The sequence below is a fragment of the Giraffa tippelskirchi genome, chromosome 1 (genome assembly GCF_054371585.1).
Source record: "Giraffa tippelskirchi isolate mGirTip1 chromosome 1, T2T-mGirTip1v1.2.pri, whole genome shotgun sequence".
NCBI lineage: Eukaryota > Metazoa > Chordata > Mammalia > Artiodactyla > Giraffidae > Giraffa > Giraffa tippelskirchi.
Window position 1 is genome coordinate 25,120,921 of NC_137275.1, and position 22,538 is coordinate 25,143,458.

Genomic DNA, 22,538 nt, shown 5'->3' on the forward strand with positions numbered 1-22,538 from the left:
GTAGAAATACCTTGTGTTAAATTCAAAGGAACATGTAAGTATCACTAAAACACCACAGGGACACAAATTAACTTTCCTCAAGATAAAAGAATGCTTATATTCTTACAATCACATGAGATATAAAGAGATCAAAGTCATATTTTGACTAAACAGAATAAGGGTAAAATTGAGACTAAATCATGAATGTGCCATTCTAAATTGTGTAGGTAACTGGACTTCTCATCTTGTTAATTTTATTAAGAAAAGCCACATTAAAAAAAAAAAGAAGAAAAGCCACATAGTAACGAAGTCAACCATAAACAGAGGAAGAACAATATGTAGTCTAGCGTGGTTGCTGTTTAGTCGCTAAGTCATGTCAGACTCTTTTGTGACTCCATGGACAGTAGCCTATCAGGCTCTTCTGTCCATGGAATTCTGGAATGGGTTGCCATTTCCTTCTTCAGGGGATCTTCCGACCAAGGGATCAAAACCACATCTCCTGCAATGAAAAGTGGATTCTTTGCCACTCAGCCACCTGGGAAGTCTAGCCTAGCCAGATCCACCTTAACAGTGGTACCTGGAAGGTGTTTGGGAAGCTTCTGGACAACGAACAAAGAGAGTCTTGTTAAAAGAGAAACTGAGGTACACACATTGATATTTTTCAAAAGTTTATTTGAGCAAACATTAATTCAAATCAAGCAGCGCCAAACCTAAGCTGGTTAGAAACACTCCATTGACAGGAGCTAGGGCTGAGGTTTTTATAGAGAAAATGCAGAAGCAAAGGAGGAAATTATTCAATTGACTACAGCTTAAATAGCTGCCTTACTTGGAAAAGCCTAGTTGATTGGTTTTCATTTTTTCAGATTCAAGTGCACTGACTCTGGTTTTAGTTTGCTTGTGTAGGCTACCAAGGCACTAAAGTCACCTCAATCTAATGGCCTCCTTGTTTAATTACCTTAACAATTCATTTAGAAAATTTGATTACAGTCATAAGGAACTATAGTAAGTATATATGTTATTGAATTTAGATCATGCAGATCAATTATACCTCCTTATGACTAATGGGTACAAAACAATAAAATGCATGTGGATGTACATTGTCTCACCCTAACTGATGCTCATCATCACTCAGAAGGAATACTAATGGGAGCAGGATAAGACAGTCAACATAATAAACTCTAAGTTTAAGAGCTACTGAGGAAAAGGAAAGACCACCTAGGGTTGTGATGTGTTCAGGGAAGATTTGACAAAGAAAACAGAATTTGAAGTAGTTGTCTACTAAAATAGTTGAATTCTAAGTGAAATTCTTATTGAGTAGCTTGCTGAAGTTCAGCCTGGCCAAGAAGCAAGAATCACAGCATGAGCACCGTAGACAGCCACCATTCATATACACACAAAGACCTCTGTAAATAGCTCACCATACTTTAGGACTAAGTAAAACAATTATTTAGCTTGCAGGGAAAGAATGGATTGAGATAGAAAATAAAATCCCAAGTCAAAGACCATCATTTACTGAAGTATCTCATCTGTGTTTTAGAACATAAAAACAGAACCTAATTAAATTGGAATTACACATTTTGGTAGAAACAGAATTATGAGTGATAACACAATGCATTACATCTAACTAAATCACTCAAAATAAAAATTCACCTAACACAAAATTGTAAAGTAACTATACTCCAATAAAAAAATTCACAATTAAAGTAACAAATGAATTTTCACAAATTACACATGAGTAACCACAAAGCCTAATACCACAAATACCAGAGGAGAAAAGACAGACAAGATACATTCACAATGGCAGACACTATAACATTAGTTGAAATATTAGGTCATAATTTTCAACTGGGAGCACATACCAGGAGAAATATATTTGAATCTTGGAATGAGTAGCAAATATAGTTTGAAACATCCAATTTTGTAATTTGAAAAACAGTAACATTATTTTTGTAATAAAAACTACAAAAAAATAAGGTTTATACAATCTTCTTGGCTTGCTGTAGGAATTATCAGAAGATAGGATAAGAAAGTTTTCAGAGTAAGTCTTAGGCATAAATGCTATATATTAACATTTGCTTGCTACGAACATAACAGGCATTTTTTGTTTCAAGAGAAGTATATGTTTTATTTTAAAATCAAGTTTGAAATTTTGGGTACTATTGTACAATACAAAAGGTGCTCTTAGTTCCCAAAAGCTAACTTTTGTCACATCTGTTACTTCCTCTATTTCAAGACTTTCAGATCCTCTTGACTCTGCAAGGTGTAAACCAAGAACATTTTCAAAATTATACCATTTAGATTCTGACTTGAGGAACCAAGTGATGGAATCAAAAGGGAGTGGTTTTAGGTTATGGGCACTGACATGCAAAAGAAATAAAATATTCACTTATTTCCCATATAAATTTAGCATATATTGCAAAGGATGCAATCTAATCTCATTTTGAGAAAAGAAGTCCAAAAGTAATATCTGGAATTCAACTTTAATTCACATCTCTAAGATAACTTCCTGAAATTCATTTTGAATAAAATTTACCCTAACATACATGAGCAGACTTTGTGTGTCATTCTGCTTGTCTTGACCTACATTTATAAAGCCATATGTCAGGTCACTGGTTGACCACAACACAAGTAAACAAATTTCAGTGACTACACATAACAAAGAATACCCACTTTGCAAAAATACTTGGTAAAGAAACAAATGGGTGGTTTCAGTCATCAAGTGAGAGAATTAGATTTCCAGAGTTCCTCAGAATGTCTAGTTTTCAACAACAAGAAAAGCATACAAAGAAACACAAAAGTATGGCCCTTTCAAAAAGGAAGAACTGACAAAAAAATCATTCCTAAAGAAACCCAGACATTCATGAGACTTACTAGACAAAGATGTTAAATCAACCATCTTAAAATATGCTCAAAAGAGCTAAAGGAAATCCTGTACAAAGAATAAAAGGAAACTGGGGAAAATTCTGTGTGAAGAAAATGAGTGTATCAATAGAGACAAATTACAAAAAGGAGCCAAATACAAATTCTGGAGCTGAAAAGTAAAAAACTGAAATGAAAAATTCACTAGAGGCATTTATCAGCATTTTTGAGCCAGCAAAAGAATCAGCAAATTTGAAAATAAGTCAATTGAAATTACTACATCTGAGGAGCAAGAAAAAAAAAAAAGAATGGAAAAAAGTGAATAGAGCCTAAGGGACCTATGAAATACCATAAAATAAAGTAATATAATGCAAGTCCAAGAAGGAGAAAAGAGAAAGGGATAGAATGAGTATTCATAGAAATAATGACCAAAAACTTCCCAAATCTAGCCGAACACATCAGTCTACACATCCAAGAAGTTCAGTGACCTTCAAGCAGGATAAACTAAAAGAGATAGATAGTAATCAAATTCTCACTGATGAGAGCTAGAGAATCTTGAAAGCACTGAGAGAGAAGTGATTCATCATATACAAAGGATCATTAATAAGATTAATAGTCAACTTCTCATCAAAAGCCATGGAGACCAGAAGGCTGAGAGGTGACATCTTTTAAATTCTGAAAGAAAAAAAAATTCTGTCAATCAAAAATTCATTTCACATGGTCTTCTCTGAACCTCTCTGCATCCTAATCTCTTCTTATAAGGACACCAGTCATAATGGTTTTGGAAAGGCAATGGCACCCCACTCCAGTACTCTTGCCTGGAAAATCCCACGGAAAGAGGAGCCTGGTAGGCTGCAGTCCATGGGGTCGCTAGGAGTCGGACACGACTGAGCGACTTCACTTTCACTTTTCACTTTCATGCATTGGAGAAGGAAATGGCAATCCAGTGTTCTTGTCTGGAGAATCCGAGGGACATGGGAGCCTGGTGGGCTGTCGTCTATGGGGTCGCACAGAGTCAGACATGACTGAAGTTACCTAGCAGCAGCAGCAGCATAATGGTTTAGGAACCATCCTAATGACCCCATTTTAAATTAATTATCTCTTCAAAGATCCTATCTCTAAATAAAGTCACATTCTGAGGTACTGGCAGTTAGAACTTCAACATATGAATTTTGGGGGACACAATTCAGCTCATATAACATGTTATACTTTGAAAAAATTATGCAAGAAATGAAGGCAACAAAATATAAAACGCAGGTATTTTAAGTGAAAATGGATTAGATCTTCCTATTCAAAGTCTGTAAAGAAATGACATACATTTATAATGTCAATATCCTGATTCCACTTGACAAGTGTTCCTCACAAGGTAGATGATGCAGAGATTAAGCCAATACAAACTAAAATGTCATAAATATAAAAAAAAACTGAAATAAGCTCTGATCTCAAGTTTCATACGTTAAATTAACAAAAGTAAATGCAAATGACAAGGGAACTGGGAAACTGGTACATCTACACACTGATGAAGGTATTACAAAATCAGTCCAGTCTTACTGTCAAATTGTTTCAAAAGATATAAAAATGTTTTTCATCTTTCTAAGCTTCTAAAGAATGAAAATATCCCAAGAAAGTAAAATTTCGGAAAAAAATAAGAGTACCCCTATTACATCTTCTTCTGCTTCACTGACTACACTAAAGCCTTTCATTCACTGTGTGGATCACAACAAAACTGGAAAATTCTTCAAGAGATGGGAATACCAGACCACTTTACCTGCTTCCTGAGAAATCTGTATGCAGGTCAAGAAGCAACAGTTAGAATCAGACGTGGGATAACAGACTGGTTCCAAGTTGGGAAAGGAGAATGTCAAGACTGTATATTGTCACCGTGCTTATTTAACTTATATGCAGAGTATATCATGAGAAATGCTGGGCTGGATGAAGCACAAGCTGGAATCAAGATTGCTGGGAGAAATATCAATAACCTCAGATATGCAGATGACACCACCCTTATGAAAGAAAGTGAAGAGGAATTGAACAGTCTCTTGCTGAAGGTGAAAGAAGAGAGCGAAAAAGCTGGCTTAAAACTCACCATTCAGAAAACTAAGATCATGGCATCCAGTCCCATCACTTTATGGCAAATAAATGGGGAAACAATGGAAACAGTGACATACTTTATTTTGGGGGGCTCCAAAATCACTGCAGATGGTGACTGCAGCCATGAAATTAAAAGACGCTTGCCCCTTGGAAGAAAAGCTATGACCAACCTAGACAGCATATTAAAAAGCAGAGGCATTACTTTGCTGACAAAGATATATACAGTCAAAGCTATGGTTTTTCCAGTAGTCATGTATGGATGTGAGAGTTGGACCATAAAAAAAGCTGAGCACTGAAGAATTGATGCCTTTGAGCTGTGATGTTGGAGAAGCCTCTTCAGAGTCCCTTGGACAGCAAGGAGATCAAACCAGTCAACCCTAAAGGAAATCTGTCCTGAATATTCACTGGAAGGACTGATGCTGAAGCTGAAACTCCAATACTTTGGCCACCTGATGCAGAGAACTAACTCATTGGAAAAGACCCTGATGGTGGGGAAAATGGAAGGCAGGAGGAGAGGGGGATGACAGAGGATGAGATGGTTGGATGGCATCACCGACTCAATGGACATGAGTTTGAGCAAGCTCCAGGAGTTGGTGATGGACAGGGAAGCCTGGTGTGCTGCAGTCCATGAGGTTGCAAAGAGTTGGACGTGACTGAACTGATTACAAAAACAACAGAAACAATTCAGTCCAGCACTGAGAATAAACAGACTACAAACGGAAGCATTTTTAAATCATATAAACTACATAGATACTGGGAAATGTTTATGTAAAATAAATGATACTGTCTAGTGACAAGAGTCAGACGTAGACATAGATGTATGTGCGTGTGCATGTGTTTGTGAATGTTCTCATATCACTTCCTTGGGTAAAATCCTTCAACTTGTCCTCACCACAAGGATTTACAAGGTCCTTCATCCTCTGGATCCTGCTACATTTCTAGCCTCATTGCTCATCACTCCTCTGTTATCACTCTACCCTTCACCCTTATCAAAGTTCTTGAAGTTTTTCCAGTTTCTAAAACTTAGCATACTTTTTCATGCCTCCCACCTTCTCCAAGTAACTAATTTCAACCAAATCTCTCTTCCAGACCTAATTTAAGCAACTGTGATTTGAAGCCATGAGCCAAAGTTATGACCTTCTCTGCATCTCCAATAATTGTGTACAATCCTTTATCATACCACTTCTTCTACAGTAATTGCTAGTTTACATGCTGCTTTCTTTCACTAAACCGAGTTCTTTGAGGGCAGAGATTATTGCCCATATTTGTGTCCTAGAGTGATCATAATAAAAGCTTGATGAAATAAACAATGAATAGCAAATGAAGGGTTTCAAAGAACACAGATTGTTTTTCTCTTCCGAAGTTACTTAGATAAGCAATCTTAATGTAAATCACTTTAAAGAAATATGGGTATTTTACACAAAAAATATTTTCTTCCTTTTCAGGATAACTTTTTTTCAAGTCAGGCAGCAGCTTCAACCACTGTGGTTATGTTTTAGCAGACTATAAGCTGACTTGCCAAAAGTCACAGAGCAAAAATGTTATGTTACTGCCAGCATTCATCTGCAGCTGTCCTTTAAATGATGCACTTACATTCCATCTCAGGACAGTTTATTCACATATTTAATCCAGTCCGTAAACTTTAGATAAAACATATAAACCAGGAGGCCAGATATTAAGATCAGTAAAGGAAGAACATATTCCTTTCTGTTAACCTGAGAATGCAGACAGGACTTGAATCCCACCCCAACCCCCACCAACTATGATGTGGTGCAGGCATACTACAATATTTTAGAAGGAATGACTTCCTGCATAGGGAGGAAAGAAGGAAAAATCAGAATGCTAGGTAGGGGCTGCAGAGACTTTCAAGAAATAAACTCTTTTCAAGTAAGCATCCTTTAGTCTAATAGCTGCTGAGAGGAGGGGAAGTCCACACTGCGAGAAATTCAAAAAGGCCTGGGGAGTTTCACTATGAGAGAAACTTGCTTCTCCTTTCAAAGTAAAAGGAAGACTCAGATTTTCACTCCGGCAGGGTCACGCTTGGCATATAATTAAACAGACCGCACTGACCCCATAACCAAGCAGACGGAAGCTGGAGGCGGGCAAGCACATGTGAAGACAAAACCCTGCTCTGCTCCGGAGGGTGATACAGCACTTGGTTCCCCTCTGCCCTCCCGGGGACAGGAACTGGAGGTTTTTTCCGACTCAAAGGTTAAAACTCCATCCAAAGGGAAACTGGGAATTATCTATCGGTTTCGAAGGCTTTGAAAATCCTTGGCTCCCTTCCCAAGGCTGTGAGAACTGCCAGTAAGGTCCTCTTCTGGGTTTCTGTTTCTCCTAAATGCTCCATCGAGCCATAAACGCCGCTTTGGTGGGGGTTTTCAGTCAAAAACATGTTTTCTTTCAGAATTTTCAGGACAATTTCCCACAGGAGGTCTGGGAAACAGGGAGGTACGAGCGACGAGTCCAGCCCTCAGGCCAAACACGTTAAAGCTCCGGAGAAAGTTCACCACCTCCGGATAAAAAAAATATGACGGGGCCTCGAGTGACTCCTCACTGACCCCAAAACCCCCTCCTCTTGTTCAGAAGTCTCCTGTCCTAGACACCAAGGCCCAAGGCCGAACGACCCTCCTAGGCTTCCGCCCCATGACCAGGCCCTTCCGAGGCCAACGTTCCCTGCGGCCTCAGCCGAAGCCACGCGCGGAAGCTGCAAACCGGACCCCGCTCCCGGCGTCCGCGTCCGCTGGAGAAGCGCGGCCCCCTCGGGTTGGAAGAGGGATGACACACAAAGGGGGACAAGGCAGAGATCCGAAGCGCACAACCACTACCTTTCCTCTCGACGTGCCTCTCGACGGGAGCGGCGCAGGTAGCAGAAACACTCAACACGGCCAAGAGCGGCGCAAGATGCTCCGGCTATGACTGAAGCTTCCCCACTGAAGGTTCTGGAAGCTGACTGGCTGGGCATGCGCAGTGCGCTCACGCTTGTAGAGCCCGGCTGCACCTCGCAGGCAGGCGCAGTATGGAGCCAAGGCCGGAGCCTCGGTTCGTTCTCTGGTTCCTTCGCAGCTGCGCGCTGGTTAACTGAATGCCTACGGGCACTGTGCTGGGCACTGCACGCAGGTGTGGGCCCTCGCAAGCCTTCCTTGTTCTAGTGGTGGTGTGTGTTAAGTCGCTTCAGTGGTGTCTGACTCTTTGCGACGCTATGGACTGGAGTCCACCAGGCTCATCTGTCCATAGGAGTCTCCAGTCAAGAATACTGGAGTGGGTTGCCAAGCCCTCCTCCAGGGGATCTTCCCGACCCAGGGTTTGAACCCAAGTCATTTAGTCTCCTGCATTGGCAGGCAGGTTCTTTACCACTAGCGCCACGGGGGAAGGGAGATGTTAACCATAAGATGTCAGATAACATATTAATAACATTGCCTTACATGGCATTTGCGGAGAAGGCAATAGCACTCCACTGCAGTACTCTTGCCTGGAAAATCCCATGGACGGAGGATTTTCCGTCCATGGGGTCGCTAAGAGTCAGACACGACTGAGCGACTTCACTTTCACTTTTCACTTTCATGCATTGGAGAAGGAAATGGCAACCCACTCCTGTGTTCTTGCCTGGAGAATCCCAGGGATGGCGGAGCCTGGTGGGCCTCCGTCTATGGGGTCGCACAGAGTCGGAAACGACTGAAGCAATTTAGCAGCAGCAGCATGGCATTTGAATGAGAAGAGGCACGTAGTGCAATGAAATGGCATGGTGGGGGACCCAACCAAGTCTGGGGATCAGGGAAGTCTCCCCGGGGGAAATGCCAACCTGATAATCTAAGGTGGGTAAGCAGTGGAGTAGGGAGGTAGATTAGGTACACATGCCAGGCAGGAAAGGCATGAGTAAAAATCGTGTGATAGGAAAGGAGCATTGCCCCTCTGAGGAAATGAAGGAAGAAAAGGAGAGCTTATGGAGTAGAGAGTGATGCAAGAAGAGACTTGAAGGTGGGCATGGGCAGACCATTCTGGGCCTTGATCTTCATTCTAAGAAGTTTCCACCTAACTTTCCTTGCTAGAAAAAAATGGTCACTAGCTCTGTGGTATTTTGCAGTTGAAATTCCTTGTTGCCATTCATTTCACCAGCCTGTGAGATCAGTAACAGTTTTCTCAGCTGAGGGAAGTGAAGCTCACAGACTTTGTCACACATACTTCAAGTAGCAAAGCTGGGACCAGAACCCAGTTCCACGCTACCCATGTCACTGCTGCTGCTGCTAAGTTGCTTCAGTGGTGTCCGACTCTGTGCGACCCCATGGACGGCAGCCCACCAGGCTCCCCTGTCCCTGGGATTCTCCAGGCAAGAATACTGGAGTGGGTTGCCATTTCCTTCTCCAAAGTATGCATGCATGCTAAGTTGCTTCAGTCGTGTCCGACTCTGTACGACTCTATGGACAGCAGCCCACCAGGCTTCTCTGTCCACAGGATTCTCTAGGCAAGAATACTGGAGTGGATTGCCATTTCCTTCTCCAACCCATGTCATAGTTGTTACCAAAATTAAGCAAAACCAAATGAATAAGCTGTGTCAAAGTTCACCACAAGTTTTCTTCAAGAGAATTCTTAATATTGTATTTAAGCATAATAATCCATCTAGAAACCAGTTCAAAAATGTGCATCATGTAACAGAAAATGCTGGTATCTCTTCCCCTCACACTCTACAGCATGCATTCTCAATGTGGGGGAGGAAGGGTGGCCCTCAAGGGGACAATAAATGGTTCTTGGGGTGCTAAAAATTCCTAGATATTACAATGGCTCGTGTCCTGATAAAGAATCTGCCTGAAATGCAGGAGACCCAGGTTACGATCCTTGGATGAGGAAGAACCCCCTGGGGAAGGGAATGGCTACCCACTCCAGTATTCTCGCCTGGAGAATTCCATGGACAGAGGAGTCTGGCGGGCTACAGTCCGTGGAGTCACAACTAGTCAGACAGGACTGAGCTACTAGCACTTTGCTTTCAACTAGTAATGTCGAACTTTATACATGTGTTTATTGGCCATTTGTGTATCTTCTTTACAGAAATGTCTATTCAAGTCTGCACATTTTTCAGTCAGGCTATTTGGATTTTGTTGTTGTAGAAGTTATATATATATATATATATATATATATAGAGAGAGAGAGAGAGAGAGAGAGATAATATACAAACTCCTTATCAGGTATATGATTTGCAATTATTTGCTCCCATTCTATAGGTTGCTTTTTCACCCTGTTGATTATTTTCTTTGATACACAGAGGTTTTTAAGTTCAATGTAGTACCAGTTGTCTGTTTTCAAATGATCCATTATTCTAACTAATTTAACCATTAAAAAATAATAATAATCCATAGCAGCAATCACATAAAAACAAAATGAACTTACCAAAGTAGAAAATTACCTAGTCCCTGAGTTTAGATGCCTTCAATGTATTTTGATAGTTTAAGATTGTTGGGTAGGCACTATTAGAAAAAATAAATATGGCCATGTATTATACATAAAGATATTCTACAAATAGCAAAAAAATTTGAAGAGTGTTTTACTTATCTGGACTTTCATGCTTTCCATCTGGAAATATTCCCAACCCTCCTTGTATAATTTTATTATATTCATTATATAACTTATCCCTCATCCAGGTGAGCCGCTGTGTGTGCTGAAGGCTGCTAATGCTGATGGTTTCACATCTCTTACTATAAACTACCCATTTATGTGAAATGGAAAGAAATAAAGTATGCAGAAATTCCCTTGGATAGGAGAGTAGGGTTTCCCCTAGCACAATTAAGTTTGTGGCCAGTTTAGCTGGATCAACTAAGACCACCAGCCAATCAGATTTTAGGAGGGAAATGGGTTTCCTAAATAAATATGATTTCAAAGAGCATGTTCTCTAAAGACTTTCTCAGGCTTAAAATCTAATAAAGGAGTGACTCAGAACAAATACAGGAGTGATTTCACTCTACCAATATGAAGAAAAGTGGTGCTCCTCTCCTTTTGGGTATCATCTTCCTGACTCTGACTGGAGTTCAAGGTAAGGGATTTTAAGTTATATTAAATTGGTAAAGTCAGAGATGTAAATTGCTATAAAAGCCTTTTGATTTGCCCAGTAAAGGTAATTGCTTTGCAGGCATCAGAAAGTGATGTGAGTCACTTGTGGGCAGTAATCCAACGTTCATATCTTGAATGGACCTGCCAGGTCAAATACAAGTCTCCTCAGTCTACGTGTGTAAATTCCTGGCATGCAGTAGGTGTTCAGTAAATGTTTGTTGAACTGTTTGGTAATGAGATGGGAGACTTTGTCTCCTCAATAATTTTTGCCACTCTGATAGAGTTTGTAGATAAATATGTCTGTGATTAACCAATTAAGTATCTGATAATCAGAGAGGTTGTTCCTTTACTAACTACCTTTGTTATTTGTGGCAAGTTAATGAGCTTTTCTGCCACAAATAACAAAGGTAGTTAGGTTGTTCCTGAGGAACAACCTCTATTCATGAGCTGTTCTGCTTCCCTGGTGGCTCAGAGGGTAAAGCATCTGCCTGAAATGCAGGAGACCCGGGTTCGATCCCTGGGTGGGGAAGATCCCCTGGAGAAGGAAATGGCAACCCACTCCAGTATTCTTGCCTGGAGAATCCCACGGATGGAGGAGCCTGGTAGGCTACACTCCACGGAGTCGCAAAGAGTCGGACACGACTGAGCAACTTCTCTTTCTCTCTTTCTTCCTTCCTTTCTTTCTTATGAACTTTTCTAGACTTCAGTTCCCTCAGCTGTGAAATGGAGATTGTATAGTTATGCTTTTTCTACCTACTACTAAATGAAAAAATTAAGGAATGAAAATAGTGTATTTTAAAGAGTTTTTGAAAGTTTAAAGCACTACTGAAAATCAAGGCAGTGGGGAAGATTAGGATTAGTGGTAGTTAGTTACTATAAGTAGACCTTTTTATTGAAACCAACACCAACTCTATTTCACTAATATCAGATAAAAAATGGCTTTGGGAGGTGTTTGAGAAGCTATGGTCTGCATAGCACACATGAATTAGGTATCTGTGTGTCTGACCTGTAATAGGCATTTATTGAATATTTTAAAAATCTCTTTTCCTAAGGTTGTAAAATATATGAAGTGGAAGTGTTAGTCCCTCAGTCATGTCCAACTCTTTGAGACCCGATGGACTATAGCCTGCCAGGCTCCTCTGTCCATGGGATTCTCCCAGTAAGAAGAACTCTTGGGAGAAGTGAATGGCTACCCACTTCAGTATTCTTGCCTGGAGAATCCCATGGAGATCACACCTATTTCAAAATCTTGTGGTAATGATTGAAAGACACTCAGTAGATGATAGTAATAATCATTACTCAGTCAAATGTATCATTTTGTTGGATCACCTAAATGAAGACATAGCTTTCAATTGATGTTTTCTACCCTCTGTTTTTCCCTAGGAATCCCAGCAATAAGGAATGGACGCTGTTCCTGCATCAACACCAGCCAAGGGATGATCCATCCAAAATCCTTAAAGAACCTTAAACAATTTGCTCCAAGCCCTTCTTGTGAGAAAACTGAAATCATGTAAGTGAAAACTCATTCAACACAGGTCCAGCATTAAATTTAGTGTGAGTACTACCCTGGGAATACTTGCCCATTCAGACACGTAAAATGCAGATGGTTGCCCCTCCAGAAATCTGGTATACTTCTTTCTTTCCTTCTAAAAAAATAAGCAATTTCTGGTAGAGATAAGGAACCAAGGATGATATATTACCAAAGTATTATTCGTTCATTGAAGAAAATGTTTAATGTAAATTACCCAAAAGAAGAAATTAAAAATTTTCTAAATTCTACCATCCAGTTATTCTCTTGGTATATATACACACTTTTGCTTTGTGTGTACATATATAGATACAAAACATATACACACATATACATATATTTATATACACAATATATGTACACAAAAACAAAATCATATACCATATACATTTTCATAAGCTGCTTTTTCATTAGCACTATATCATGAGCTTTTCCTCATGTCAGTAAGTCTTGTGTAATAACACCTTTTTTCCTAATAATGCCATTTTTAATGACCAAATTTTATTCTATTATATGGAGGTACCATAATCTATATGATGAATACCTAAATGTAGGTCAATTTTTTTGCTATTAAAAACAAACTGTTACTGTATCAGTATTATGTCTTTAATTCTCTCCTATATTAATATCTTTCTAGAGATTAGAATTGGTAGGTTAAAGATGTGTGTGTTATTCACTCAGTCGTGTCTGAGTCTTTGTGACCCCATGGACAGTACCCCACTCATGAACTCTCCAGGCAAGAATACTGGAGAACCAGGGATCTTCCCGACCTGGGCTGCCACATTGCAGGAGAATTCTTTACCATCTGAGATACAGGGAGCCTAGAATTCCAGGCTAGGTTAAAGATATGCATATTTTAAGGTTTTTTGAAGCCCATCAAGGATGATGTATAGAATGACTCCTTTTATTCTTAGATTAGTCAGAAATTAAAGAAAAAAGTCCTTAAATTATTCCTGGAGAGTCTGATGTAATTTTAAAAATTCAACCAGTCCATTAATCTTGTCTTAGGAAAACATTTTATTATGTTTTGTTTTACCAGAAAATTTAGTAAAATTCATGCTCATTTTCCTCATTTGGGGAGGAAAGTAGATATATTGGCAACTTTTCTATTTTATGTTTTCACTTAAACATAAATAACTTTTTCCAGCATAGCAGAACCAATATTATCTTTAGATATAAGTTCTCCCATTGCACATACCTGTTGGATTTTTTAAATTTAGGGTTATGTGCTATCCTAGAAATGTATCTAAGTCCCCTCAGTCACTTAAAAAAATGAAAAGGCAGGAAAAAGACCGAAGTCCCAGATGCTACAAATATACTTTAATTGGGGAATTGAATTCTGTGGATAAGAGAAAGCATTTGAATCATTAAAAATTAAAAAAAAGTCTTAAAAGTTAAAAAAAAAAAAACTTGTTTCTGCTTCTTTGGTAGTGCTACAATGAAGAATGGGGATCGAGCCTGCCTAAACCCAGATTTACCAGAAGTGAAAGAACTGATTAAAGAGTGGGAGAAACGGGTGAGTGAAAAAGGAACAAAATTTTCTTTCTTTTAGAAATAACTTTGGAAGTCAAAGAATTATGGAGTGCCTTTAAGGTTACATTTTTCATTCATGTTATTGTGCTACCATTTTTTTCCCTAGAATGTGGAACTGTATTCCTGCTTATGGTATCACTTGTCTATCTCTTCCACAAGAATGTGTGTTCCATGTGGGTAGGGAGCTTGTCTTTCTTATCCAATATAGTACATACATATTGAATTGTAGATTGTGAGGATAGGGAATTCCCTGGTGGTCCAGTGGTTAGGACTCAACGCTTTCACTGCCAGGGCCCAGGTTCAATCCCTGGTCGGGGAACTATCTCATGGCATAGCCAAAAATAAATAAATAATAATAATAGGTAATGAGATAAAGTCCCTTACTCCTGTAGCAGATTCGCTGACAATTAATTATAGTACAATGTGGAAAATATAAAATAAAGATATGTACAAGAATCTTGAAGATAATAGAGGAAAGAGTAATTAACTTTGCCAAAGGAGGGGGACAAGGAGAAGGTGTTAAGACTTTTCATATCAGGTGATTTGATTTGGATCTTGAAGGATAAGTAGTTCACTGGGAGGGTAAGGACAGCATGAAAAAAAAAGACTAGAATCATGAGAGAGCTCACTGTGCTCAGGGAACCTTGAGTAACATGGCTTGAGTTTGTGTGGAGAGAATGAAGGGACTGAGGCAGAAAAGTAGACCAGGACAAAGCCAGAGGAAATTCTGCCTGAAATGCTGAGGGGTAAAGTTCGAAGAGGGCCACAGCATATGTAGTTAGGAGCTTGGTTCTGGACTCCGACAGAGGAGCAGTTCTGGCACATACCAACTGTGCAACTTTGGCCAAGTCACCCGCTCCAAGCCTCCATCTTCTTGTCTGTTAAAATTGGATGATAATCCAACCTCTCAGAAAACGATAGTCATTCAGTCATATCTGACTGTTTGTGACCCCATGGACTGTAGCCCGCCAGGCTCCTCTGTCCATGGAATTTTCCAGGCAAGAATAGTGGAGTGGGTTGCCATTTCCTACTCCAGGGGATCTTCCCAACCCAGAGACTGAACCCAGGTCTCTTGCATCTCCTGCATTGGCAGGCGGATTCTTTACCACTGTGCCACCTGGGAAGCCCCACAGTTGGTAGAGGTGGGTCATAAACAAGATTGGAGTGGGGGTAGCCAAGAAAATGGGCAAAAGAAAACCAGTTAGAAGGCTATTGCTTCTTCATCAAAATAACTGAAACAGAATCAAAAGGAGCCTCTCTGAGAGTGATGCAACTTTAACTGGTTATGAGGATAAATAAAGACCAGTCTAGAGAGTCCAAATATAATATAAGGAAGGAAAAATGGTAAGATAGAGAAACACTACCCCCTTTTTTTTTCTGTCTCCTCACAGGTCAACCAAAAGAAAAAGCAAAAGAGAGGGAAAAAATATCAAAAAACCAAGAAAGTTCCAAAAGTTAAAAGATCTCAACGTCCTTCTCAAAAGAAGACTACATGAGCTCCCACTTCACCAACCACTATCTTGTGTTAAACAGGTTCTTTTTAACTAACTGAAATAATTCCTGAAAGAGATGGCATCTTAATACAAAAGCTTGTTGATCCGACTAGAAAATTTTAAACTTTATTTTGTAATTGTAATTACATCTAGAAAATTGCTTTTCAAAATCCAAATGTGAACAATTGTTAGAGGCTATAGTTTGTTTTTGTTCTTCCACCTCCGACCAACTGAATTTCCTCATGCTTAAGCTCACAGTCTTAGCAACACCCACATCTGGACAAATGTCCTCACAACTAAAGCCCACACACAACAGCTGCCCGGGAGAGCAGCTGCAGGCTTCCCAGGCCTCCAGAGAACATCCTGAGGTCCAGGTCAGCAGGGCCCCAGCCTGGGAGCGTGCTGGCAAGCAAAGCAGTTTGGAGTCGAGCTGGGCCTTGCCAAGCTGCTGTAGCTGTCAGCATCTGTATTTGCATCAGCCTGTTATACATATATAACAGGGCCTCATATACAGTGTATCTGAGAGATTTTTGCCAGTTATTTCTCTGGGGGGGGGGGTGTCACCACTGAAGACCCCTAGCACTTGGCTTTCAGAACCTTCCATCTGGTGTTGAGGCTGTGTGACTCCATCTAGCCTGCCCACGCTGACCGCTTCATTCCTTCCTGTTCCCTTTGCTTCAGTCAAGCGAGCTCCTCACCATCCTCCCACGGTTCACTGTCCGCCCCCTCTACCACACAGGTCACATCCTCTCTCACCTGGGTCTACAGCTTTCTCACTCTTTCCCCAACACCCCAAGGAAATACCTCCTTCCCCTCACACGTACTCGCTTGATCCAGTCTTCAAGGCTCATTTTCATCCTGCCTCTGCAACAAAATCTTTCCACTTGGATTTTTTTAAGACTCCTATCTCGCTGGTGTTCAACACCATACAGGTGAGCACTTCATTGCTTTCTAACTATTTTTTCACTTGTTCATCTTAATTCTCCAACAAGATTGCCAGCTCCTTGAGGGCAGGGGGCACAGTTTATTTCCCTGAATCTGCCACCATGCCTCACACTGTGGAACTAGGTTTTGAATCATTTCTTAATTGCAGTTGTTACAGGTAGGAGGACAATAGACTATCTCCTCAAAGCAGGAGGAGTTAATTGGCTACTCCATGTAGTCTAACCGTGGTAACATCTTTTACTCATTATCTTCAGGCCGTTATCACTTCAAGGACTGAGGGTGATGCAACATCCTTGTTTTTTTTCTTTTTTCTTTTTTGAGTGTGTGTTAAACAGCTTTAATCTCGGTCATTGCTGCTTCTCAGCACAGTAAGAAATATTGCACATGATCAACATGTTTTGTTCTGGGGATGCATCCTTGTTTTATTGCGACAGGATGTTGACTTGGCCTCTCCAACGGATAAGAAGGAAACGTTTAAATCATTTGTGGATATTCTAAACTGTTTTCAATTAAATATACAGGATTCCTAGAATCATAGAATCTTAACAATGGAAAGGCGCTTTGGAGACCAACCGGTATCTAACCTTTCTCCACAGAATATAACAATTCCTTCAGTACCATTCCGGACAAGCCTCAGTTTTCCAAGATCTGACAAGAAAGTCACCAAGATCCTTTTGAAAACTCATTTTAGGTAAATGTGAATTTCACCGTCAGTTTAACTTGTTTCCAAGTTTGTGAATATTGTGATCATCAATCACCACACCAGCTCTCATGAAGAGTGTATGAAGTCACCAAGTGCTAGAGGGAGCAGTGAATCCTGTTAGTGGAAGCATGGATAGTGCCCAGTGCGCCTCTGCAGGGCTTGGAAACCCTCTTAAAGAGGAGGTTTCAAGCACTGCATAAGAGAGGATGTCAGGCCAGAATTTAACCCCTGTCTAGTTTCTCAAACTTTGTCACTCCTTACACTGCAGATGATTTTCAGTGCTGCCCAGTGGTGATACCAAACAGCATCTTAACTAGTCATGAGGCTCTTAGCTCCTTTCATGTAACTCCCCTGAAAAAGCTAAATGTTCCATAATCTGAGAGTTTGACCCAGTTACCTTGCATCTTACTGCTAAAGTGGTCAGTGTATCACTAATACCCAAAGACTACATGTTTTGACTAAGTTAGCTATGATATATATGTATCATATATATATATATACACACATATATGTTCTAAGAAAATATTAATTCAAAGCAGTATTGACATCTATACTCTGTACTTTGAAATATTTTCTTTGTTAAGACAATGCTATCAGCAGCTATACTCCATAAGAATTAACTTTAAAAAATTTTTAAAAAGACAATGCTATCAATAAATGGACCATTGATAAGGAAACGTCTTGATTTTTTTAATGTCTTGAATATGTGCCTCAATTATTACATGTTTAACAGTAATTCTCATGTGTCCTTATTCATTTGCTTTCATCTCAAGTAAGGTGTAATTAAGATAAATACATGGAAGCTCTTTAAAGGGCTCTTTGGAGACAAAAAAATAACGTCACAGAAAATTTGACAACATGCCTTATAACAACATTGACTTACAAGAGTTAAATGGAATGCAATTTATTTCCAAATCCTCAAAGGCAATACCATTCCAATAAGACATATATCCAAGAGACCATAAATGTCCCAACTCTTTTCCATATCCTAAAACTATATATGTTTAAATTTTATAAAGCCTCAAGAAGTTACGGAGACCCAAATATAGGATAAGTTATTCTGCTGCTGCTGTTGCTGCTAAGTCGCTTCAGTTGTGTCTGACTCTGTGCGACCCCATCGAGTCCAAGAAACTTGGGCTGGAAGTATTATGCGGTGTGGAGTCTTTACAAGTTGGGAGTGGACAGAGACTATCAGCTTTGCGTATTGGAGGTCCACCTGATACACCAGACATATGTGATGTTTGAGCAGCTAGCAGCTGTTGATGGTGACACAACAAAGCCCTCAAAGGCTACTGTGAAAAGAGAGAAGATTGTGGCTTCTGAGATATCTGGGTTAAGATCAGAAGCCCACCATTTATTAGCTGTATGACCATGGTTCAAGTGCACTTTTGACCTCCCTGTACACCAGGTTCCTCCTCCAGGAGTGTTTGAGAAACAGGCCCAGCATAGATCTTGATACATAGAAAGTCCCCACTGCCAGTCCCAACCTCCCCCGACCGTTTACCTCTGCTCACTTCACAACAGAATGTGTTTCGCGCCTCATGCACACAGAGAGATGTTTCCAGGACTGAAGAAACAGCTTGGAGAAATGAAACCAAAAGCCTACCTAACCAGTTTTCTTTATCTGTATTTTAATTCCATAGTCTGGGCCATCATCGTCTCCTTCCTAGGCCACCTCGATAGCTTCTTCTTCCCTCTTCTGCTTCTCTTTCTCAACTTTTCTCTTGATTCCTTACCGTTCATGACGGCCAGAATGACCCTTTCAAAGCATAAGTCACAGAAGACCACCACCTTACTTAATACGCTGTCATTTCCCTTACGACCCTTAGTGAAATGACACCCTCTCCCCAGGCTCTCTGTTGTAATGCTTTCCAAAGTGGGGGTGTGTGCATCCGATGGGGTAGATGTAATGAGAGTATCTATACATATTTCGTCTGAAAAATGAGAAAGAACTGAAGATGTACTATAAACCCGAAGCCAGCGATTGATACAGTCAGCTTCACTCAATGCGTTTGTCAGGTCACCCTGTGTCACGTCCTGGTTTCCTGTGGAAAAAGTGAGACTTCCTCACTTGGGAGGGATGGACATGCGCCCTCATTCAGTCAATCACTTTCTGCAACAGCTGGTCGCCACTTATGTGGGCACAGTCCTCTATGTTGCTATTGTTTGGTTGCTCAGTCCTGCCTGACTGGCGACCCCGTGTACTGTAGCCTAGCAGGCTCCTCTGTCCTTGGGATTTCCTAGGCATGAATACTGGAGTTGGTTGCCATTTCCTCCTCCAGGGGATGATATGGTCAATTTGTTTTTTTTTTTGCTGGAATAGAGAGGATGAAATTAGGTGAGAAAGAAAAACAAGCAAGCTTCCTTACAAGAAGTTAATGAGCTCCTAGGCAGTCACCGGGCTAAAAGATCACCTGAGGCATTTTGCACCAGGTTTCCAGGCTGGGGTTTGACCCTGTATTTTAGGGAGGTAAGTGAATCACAAATGAGTAATCAAGTCAAGGTCTGTGAATGAGATTGTGAACTGGGACAAACTGGTAAAGGACTAGAGGGAAAGGCGTCAGGTAATACTATACAAAATTTGTAATACTATAAAATCTGCTATATAATTTTTAAAATCTCATCCTTTAAATATGCTAGTTCACTTTACTGTTTCAAGCAGACTGTTTTCATAAGGAATTTGTTTTACTAAAAAAAAGAAAAAAAAAAAGGAAAAGTTGCTGGTACCTCTATCTCCAGGGAGTGAGGCCTTCTGTGTAGCGTGTGGGACCAAGTAGGCCCAACCACCTACCATCAGCTTCCCTTCACCATCTGAGTAGACAACCTGAACTTCCCCCAGAAAAGGGAACTAGTATCACAATCTATTCACGTGAGAGGAGAAATGTCAAGGTAAATCATTAACAGAGAGGAAAAAACATGCTACTTAAAAAGAGAGATGCCAGCAATCATTTCTACCATATTAAAACCATCAGAACATATATCTCAAAGCAGATGTCTCTGGTATGGGGCTTTTGATTAGGGCAAGACTGGCTGGGGGTTTTTATGAAATGGAAGTTAAAGTGAAAGTCAGCTAAATTTCCCCCAATAATAAGGAAACAGAAATTACCTCTGGCAGGCAGGGAGGGTGTTGGGAATCCTAGAACAGCAAAAACAGAAGCCAAAGGAGATGGGAGTCAAAACCTGCTGTAAAAATGACAGAGGGACTTCCCTGGTGGTCCAATGGTTAAGACTTTGCCTTCCAATGCAAGGGGTGCAGTTTCAATCTCTGGTTAGGGAGCCAGGATCCCACATGCTTTGTAGCCAAAAAAACAAAACATAAAGCAGAAGCAATATTGTAACAAATTCAATAAAGACTTTTAGAAATGGTCCACATCAAAAAAGAAAATCTTAAAAAAAAAAAAGACAGCAGGTTGCAGTAATAAAGGTTTAGAATATCAATGAGAAATCTATAGTGGGATAGTCAGTTTTAAACCACTGGTGTGTAACACTCAGTTTTAAATGGCAGCCTGCCTGGGACTCTAAAAATATTAAGAAAGATTTTAAACTTTTTGTAATTGAGGGAACCAGGGCTTAGGTCACTTTATTTGGATATTGAAGGTAACTCCAGAAAAACAGATCTTTGGGGCCACTTGGGTTATATGGCAGCCACGGAGGTGTGCAAGTTCAACAGAGAACTTGCAGGACTTCCCTGGTCGTCCAAGGGTTAAGACTCCATGCTTCCAATGCAGGGGGCGCAGGTTTGATCCCTGATTGAGGAACTATGATCCCACATGCTAAGCAGCACAGCCGAGGAAAAGAACCAACAACAAAGAACTCGCTATTTAGCCCCAATAAGGGTGGTAAGCTGACCACCTCCAGCTGCAGAACCGTGGACTTACCCCAGATTTTGAGCTGAGGCCATGCTCTCGCTGGGCAGCCTCCAGCCAATGACTGAGTATAGAAGGAATACTAGAACCCTATCATTTCCACCAGATGGGTGGCTTTCATCAGGAGCTCCCCACTGGATTGACTAAAACTTTGGCAGATCTGCATTCCAGTCTGAGACAGTCTCTGCCCAATTCTTCTCCCTCCCACTTTTATTCTTATAAAGGTCACCAACAATACATCTCTTGCACATCTGATTTTGTCTCAGGGCCTGCCAGAGAACCCAAATGATGCAAGTTACATATACATTTTTTTATTTTAATCAATAAGTATTAGCTGCTATTATCTTTATGATTATCTCCTCTATCCCCCAACACAGACTTTTAACACTGGGAGAAAACTTTCAGATGGAAGGACAACCAAGAGCCTCAAAATAAAGAGACTAGAAGAAATTTCTTGTCCTGCCACTCATGGATTGTGGAGCTGAGTCTCATGGCTTCTTCTTTAATTGCTGAAGCATAAGAGATTATGATCTCGTAAGATTTCTCTAAGGGCTCCCCAAACACCAGGACTTCCCTGGTGGCTCAGACAGTAAAGAATCTGCCTACAATACAGGAGACCCAAGTTCGATCTACGGGTCAGGAAGATCCCCTGGAGAAGGAAATGACAACCCACTCCAGTATTCTTGCCTGGAGAATTCCCTGGACAGAGGAGCCTGGAAGGCTACAGTCCATACAGTCCATGGGGTCCCAAAGAGTCAGACATGACTGAGTGACTAACACACAACAAACACTATCTCCTTTTAGCTTTCTGCCCAGTACACCACAGTTTTTGCTTAATGGATACCTTAAACTGGTTATGTTTTACATTGATGCCCCCTGTACTGCTTTAAAAAATGTATTTGTATTTTAAGATAAACCACGGAACTAGTTTAGGACTGCTGAAATACGAGAAGCCCATTTCTCTGATCTTAGATAATTTAGATAACGTGAGATAGAAATTGGAAGACTTCAAAAAAGTTTCATTCTTTCTTTATTCTCCATCAAGTGTGATGCCAAGTAACGTCCAGGTAGTTCTCACATTACTCCGTCTTTCAGCCTGAAAGTGGAATTTTCCAGTTGTCTGGTTACCCCTGTGGGTCCCTCAGGCTGGGGACAGACAAAAGAGGGAATGTTATTCCATTTGTAACTGAGTCTATGAGGATATAATCAGGAGAACATTCCAGGGAATTAGAGAGAAGTGTTCTCATAACTTTCATTTATTTCCTGAAAAAAATAGAATCCTTGATGTTGTGGATGCTCAAGGACATCCCTCCACAACGGTTATATCATTTGGGTCACAGAGGAACAGTTTTCTCCCTAAAAATTTATGGAAAGTTTTTAAAAAGTAAGCAGGTGTAATGTAGAAGCAAAGAAAGAAATAGGGAATTTATATATATCACATGATTTCTCTCCTTACTGTAACTTGTCTTCTGAAAAAGGACCCCAAAATCTTATACCTTGCT

At 40.4% G+C, this 22,538-nt stretch overlaps 2 protein-coding genes and 1 non-coding gene across 34 annotated transcripts in view; 2 read left to right on the forward strand and 1 right to left on the reverse strand.

Annotated features, from left to right (window-relative positions):
• Window positions 1–7,850, reverse strand: part of ART3 (ADP-ribosyltransferase 3 (inactive)) — a 126,204-nt gene extending 118,354 nt beyond the window's left edge. For all 30 annotated transcript variants that reach the window (XR_014080908.1, XR_014080907.1, XR_014080904.1 and 27 more), the window contains exon 1: window positions 7,758–7,850. The gene's annotated coding sequence lies outside the window, so the exon portion shown is untranslated. The remainder of the gene's footprint in view (window positions 1–7,757) is intronic.
• CXCL9 (C-X-C motif chemokine ligand 9) lies at window positions 427–15,707 on the forward strand. Of its 3 annotated transcripts, none has more exons than XM_081585731.1 (5): window positions 427–621; window positions 10,817–10,951; window positions 12,352–12,478; window positions 13,928–14,012; window positions 15,421–15,707. In XM_081585731.1, exons 2-5 carry the CDS (start codon window positions 10,888–10,890, stop codon window positions 15,523–15,525), a joined length of 381 nt encoding a protein of 126 aa, XP_081441857.1. In that variant the 5' UTR covers window positions 427–621; window positions 10,817–10,887; the 3' UTR covers window positions 15,526–15,707. The 3 variants fall into 3 exon arrangements, with proteins under 3 accessions (XP_081441857.1, XP_081441876.1, XP_081441865.1); XM_081585750.1 differs by lacking the exon at window positions 427–621 and adding an exon at window positions 7,771–8,049; XM_081585739.1 differs by lacking the exon at window positions 427–621 and adding an exon at window positions 7,780–7,971.
• On the forward strand, window positions 11,426–11,497 carry TRNAF-GAA (transfer RNA phenylalanine (anticodon GAA)). Its single transcript has one exon. It is a non-coding gene; the product is annotated as a tRNA-Phe (tRNA).
• Window positions 15,708–22,538: the final 6,831 nt, after the last annotated feature.